Source organism: Bombus pascuorum, chromosome 13, assembly GCF_905332965.1.
Source record: "Bombus pascuorum chromosome 13, iyBomPasc1.1, whole genome shotgun sequence".
Lineage (NCBI taxonomy): Eukaryota > Metazoa > Arthropoda > Insecta > Hymenoptera > Apidae > Bombus > Bombus pascuorum.
This window is the reverse complement of record NC_083500.1, coordinates 5942839-5948704: the sequence shown is the minus strand read 5'-3', so window position 1 is coordinate 5948704 and position 5866 is coordinate 5942839. Positions and strand designations below refer to the sequence as shown.

At 27.1% G+C, this 5866-nt stretch overlaps 1 protein-coding gene across 1 annotated transcript; it reads left to right on the top strand.

The window, feature by feature from the left end:
- The first annotated feature begins 499 nt into the window (after nucleotides 1–499).
- LOC132913604 (endoplasmic reticulum mannosyl-oligosaccharide 1,2-alpha-mannosidase) lies at nucleotides 500–4060 on the top strand. The gene is made up of 11 exons (XM_060972037.1): nucleotides 500–969; nucleotides 1077–1244; nucleotides 1320–1476; nucleotides 1548–1733; nucleotides 1813–1961; nucleotides 2048–2236; nucleotides 2317–2504; nucleotides 2607–2733; nucleotides 2806–2970; nucleotides 3039–3188; nucleotides 3267–4060. Exons 1-11 carry the CDS (start codon nucleotides 871–873, stop codon nucleotides 3483–3485), a joined length of 1797 nt encoding a protein of 598 aa, XP_060828020.1. The 5' UTR covers nucleotides 500–870; the 3' UTR covers nucleotides 3486–4060.
- Nucleotides 4061–5866: the final 1806 nt, after the last annotated feature.

The following is a 5866-nucleotide window of genomic DNA, read 5'->3' as shown; positions in this document are numbered from 1 at the left end:
TTTTTAGCCAGAGCACTATATATGAAATACGAATACTTATTCTAATAATGATTGATAACAAATAAAATACTTACCTTGAATTAAATCAGCGATTGCACTGTAAAGGAATGCCCGGGTACCAGTATATTGTTAATGTAATATTAACTGTTATCAATAAGTTATTCCTTACTTTATTAATGATTTATTAGAATTTATTATTGATTTTAATTAGAAAATTAAAATCAAGTGGGAATATCAATCTGACAAGAACGTTAACAATGATTAATCAATATTAAGTATAGACTTTCTTTTACTTTATTTTGTGTCATTTACAATATACATTCCTTTATCTTAAAAAATAGAACACTGTTTACAAACATATAGCTATAATTACTTAATATTAAACATTTGTAAATTCATATTAAGCTATAAATCATTCATAAATCATTAGTATTTAATATGATTTAATACTACAATGTAATGTCAATCATTCATTACTCGTATAACTAAGTATCACATTACTAATTTATTAAATCTACTGATTAGATTATAATACAATAAAATTTGATTAAACCACCGTACACGTATAAAATACGATAATGCGTATATAATACGGTATTGCTAAAATTACAGCTTACAATTATCAATATTTGTAATCGTAATCGTAATATAACAGAGTTTGACATCACGGCATCAATGATTCGCGGTGTTCGCACGGTGAGTTTATCTTGCTACGGTTTACCGGATGAATAATTATCAACTATGTTTAACACGAACAATATAAATGAAGACCTTTATAATTAGTGAACAGTCGTGGGATCGTTATTTTTTAAAGTGTTCTGGCTCTTATTATCATTGCGTTCGCCAGAACAACATAACCTCTAACGAAATATGTTTCCGTCGAAGGATCTAGGAAAATCGGATTATATCAGTTTAAATATCCAGGATAGTGCAACATTCTCGCGAGGATCATCACGTAGTCTCTGGAGGGTAAGTCATTAAAGTATTCTTTACCTATACAAATACTATAGATTTCTTTAAAATTTTTATTAAAAAATTGTTCTCAGTGTAAAACTAAAAATCTTTTGTTTCTTCAGCAATGGAATCAATTGTCAAGGTTTCAGAGAAATATTCTTTACTTTATAGTCATTACGATCATATTAGTTATATTTTATCTGTTACCTGGCGATAACAAAAATGGAGTTTTAGATGAAAGTGATTACAATAACATAGAGGTAGTGCAAGATACTCCTAAATATGAAAAGGTATGTTTATTTCAATAAATACTACTGTTGTTTAGGAGAATGTCTTTTTATATTCTCAAAAAATATAATTTCTAGCCAGTAGAAGATATTGTAGTAGATAATGTAAATCAGGAACATAAGGGAGGTGGGGAGGTCATTGAGGAACCTGAATTCCAACCAGAAATAAACCAGGTGGATGATGATCAAATTGGAGAACCACCTCAACCTAAGCCGAACACACTCAAATTTAATGGTAACTTTATATCTTTGTAACATAATTGTTAAGCTGATTTTGTTAATAACATTATAATTATTTATTTTTAGGACCACAAAATAATAGACAAAAAGCTGTAGTTGCAGCATTTAAACATTCATGGAATGGATATAAAGAATATGCTTGGGGATATGATAATGTGAAACCAATATCAAGAAAGTATTATGAATGGTTTGGCTTAGGGCTTACTATAGTTGATTCTCTTGATACTATGTACATAATGGGCTTAAATAATGGTAATATTCATGTTATCTATATTCTATATAGATTTAAGAAACATCCATAAAACTAATAATATTTACCTTTTATCTACAGAATTTTTAGAAGCCAAACTATGGGTTGAGAAAAATTTAGTGTTTACTTCAAACAGAGATGTTAATTTATTTGAAGTTACGATTAGAGTATTAGGAGGTCTATTATCCGCATATCATCTTTCAGGTGACAAGATTTTCTTAAGTAAGGCTGTAAGTTGTCCCTGATTTTTTAAAGTTATAATGATATATTACTGAAAGAAATTTAGCTATAAAAATTTACGTACTATAAATCGTAGACAGCGTTAGGGGAACGTATGATGCCAGCGTTTTCTACTTCATCTGGTGTTCCTTATTCCGACGTAAATCTTGGTACTAAAACTGCGCATGGTCCTAAATGGGGTCCTGATAGCAGTACAAGCGAAGTTACTTCCATTCAATTGGAATTTCGTGATTTAAGTCGTAGTACAGGAGACCCTAAATTCGAGGTAATTACGGATAAATATTAGCTTTGAATGCTTTATTATTTGCATTATACATAAGAAAGTATGCGATTGTTATCCTTCAGGAAGCAGTAGCAAAAGTTTCGGAACATGTACACCAGTTAGAAAAATACGATGGTTTAGTACCCATTTTCATTAACGCTAATACTGGGCAATTTAGAGATCATGCAACAATTACGCTTGGCGCTCGTGGTGATAGTTATTATGAGTATTTATTGAAACAGTGGCTTCAAACTGGGAAGACTATTAATTAGTTAGTATTTCATTATTATTATTCATTGGGAATTTGTTTTTCTTGTTCTTGAACTTGTCTCATGAATTTATGATAATCATTTAAATTTGTAAATGCTTTTAGCCTACGAGATGATTATCTGTTAGGTATTGCTGGAACTCAAAAACACTTAGTAAAACGTACAGCAATTAATAAGTATCTTTTCATAGCGGAGCTAGTTGGAGCACATAAAGAAATAACACCAAAAATGGTAAAATTTTAAATAAAAGCGTTTTTAACAATTTAATATGTCGTATGTTATTGATAATGGCTGTATTTATAGGATCACCTTACATGTTACTTGGGAGGTACATTAGCTTTAGGAGTACATCATGGTTTATCGTCTGATCATATGGATTTAGCTAATGAAATTGTAAGAACTTGTTATCAAACGTACGCGATTCAACCCACGTTTCTCGCTCCAGAAATCACGTACTTCAATACGGAGGTAATTATAATAGTTATTTACTTGAATAAAGGTTATCATAAAAGGATACGAGGATATTATAATTTTAGAACTCAAATGGAGAAAAATCAATGGATATGTATGTGAAGATGAATGATGCACATAATTTACTCAGACCAGAGTTTATTGAAAGTCTTTTCTACATGTGGTATTTTACTGGAAATAAAACATTTCAAGACTGGGGGTGGCAAATATTCCAAGTAAGTAATTATGTAAAAACTTAAATATGAAACTTTTATTGTGTTCTCAGTCATACATATATATGTATAATTTAATAGGCTTTTGAAAATTATACGAAAGTGGAAAAGGGGTACACCAGCATTGGTAATGTAAGGATCATTTATAATACACCACAAAAGGATATGACAGAAAGTTTTTGGTTTGCTGAAACTTTGAAATACTTATACTTGTTGTTTGATGATACAAGGCAATTAATAGATTTGGATAGATGGGTATTCAATTCTGAAGGACATCCACTACCCATATACGAATCATAATCAAGTTTGGTCACAAAATTTCATGTATAAATTTGCACCATTAGAGAAATCTTAAATACCTTTTGAGGCCAGTGAATAGATATCCTGATGTCATACACAGATAAGAAATTAGTCGAATTAATGTACTTTAAAATACGAAATAGCTCTTCACTTTAAGCTACAGAATCTTCTAGGGATAGTTCTTAAACATTTTACATTTTCATAAAAGCATTTTTTGTCCGTTATTCACAGAACTTATGCATCTGCTAGTGATTAACTGTTTCTACTCAATTTTTTACTGATTTCCCAATTCAAAGGTGTATTTTCGAATTAATCGTTATAATCTATTTCATGACAAGTAACTTAATAAAAACAATACAGAACATATTCCAAATCACACTTTTGATAGTGTATAAGAATTGTTGAGTACAATATTTAAAAAAAAAAGTTGAAAATAATTGTTCTCTTACCTAGCCTGATATACCAAATCCTTCTTTTTTTAAGACAAGTAGAATTACTTCATATATTTACAGAATCATTTAACTGCAACATAATAATACAAATCATCTACATTATTTAGTTAAAAAAAGAGAAAAGACAGGAATTTCTGTTACAATATTTAATGAAACAAAAATTTTTAAAATGATACAACCTCCAAATAAGAAAAGTTACTTATACTTTACTCCTAAAAATCCTAGTCAAATTTTTTCTTTCTCCTTCTCTTTTTTTCTTCTTTTTCTTGTTAACAAATGTGCAATATTCTATTTTTTTGCATAATCTAATATTTAGTTCTTCTAGTTAAAGTAATTCATTCATAAATATGTATGATACTTGAAAACAAAGATTAATTTATTACTAAGTGATATAAATTGATGATTAGGGCTTTCTATTACTTTTTAGAATTTATTATAGAAATATCTTTATAATAAAATATTCTATACGTAATACATGTATATTATGTACTGAACAATTTCAATTGTAACTAAAAATTTATAATAATCTCAACTCATTATTTTTCATCATAATTTAAGCCTTATTTATTGCACATTTTTTGTATAAAATATTAACAAAAAATTTTACATCACTGTTATAGATATTATTGAAATAAACAAGAGCAATCAATAAATTAAGATACTAAGAGATATATCATGAAAATATATCACAAAATATATAGCTGCTTTATTTATGAAAAAGTTATTGAAATAGTACTGGACTATCAACATTTAGTGAAGATATCATTGTAGATTTAATTGCGTATTATCAGCATAATTATTTTACATTAAAGAGATGAAACTTTCAATTCTATTTCTAAATTACAAAAAATTACGAAACATTATGGTATAAAAATTTAAACTATTCACATGTATACATCTCACATGATTTTTGAAATTATGTAAATTATGTAAACTAAACTGGATTTGTTAATGATTCATTTTTACTTGTATATAGAATGTTATGCAAAATATGGTATCCTCCAGAAGAAATTTTTTTAAGAAAAATAAAGTTTTCAATTTTTCCATTTAAAAACTTGATTCAATTTTTAGAATCAAGTTAGGATGTTATTTTTAGACATGCATACTTGTCCATGCAGTATACAAATTTAGGTAACTTCAATGTTACTAAGCATTCGATAAAATTATCTAAAAGTAGTAATGAACATAAATTTTATCCTTCTAATACATATATATATATATTTGTTTGGCGGTTTCATTTTTCAAGTGTACATATTTTCGATTATGTTGTACAATACAATGTTTATTCCACTTTACAACAAGCATAATTCATTTCACAGGGAAAATATAAATAGTAGTAGTAGTAATAGTAGTGGTAGTAGTAATAATAGTAATAAAACTAATTAAGTCAGTTACATATGTTACACTATTGTGGATTATTAAATTGCACTTTATGTTACTTTTTATTATTTAAATATGTTCTACTTGCAAGACAATCGACAATATGTATTCATATTTTTAGTAATGTTTACAAAATTTTAATGCCATTGAAAAGTAAACTGTATGAATATACATTTCTTATATAAAATACAATTATATATAATTTGTCAAATAATTTCATTATATCTATGTACCTCAATGTTATATATTAATGAAATATAATTTGTTATTATAAAAAGTAGAATTTGGAAATTTTATAATAGTTAAATTTCTTACATTTACTTTTTATCAATTACTTATACAAATAGCAAGTTTGTATAAATGTGAGTTTTGTAAAGCCTTTTATTAATTGTGAGGCCACAGCAGTGCTTTTCATCTATACAATATCATTTTGGAATATATTTACAAGATATATCATTTTTATTACTTTTTGTTCAAAATAATTTGATCATATTGTTTTGGTTTACACGATTATTTTCAAAGTATAACAGGTGTAATTATAAGAATGTA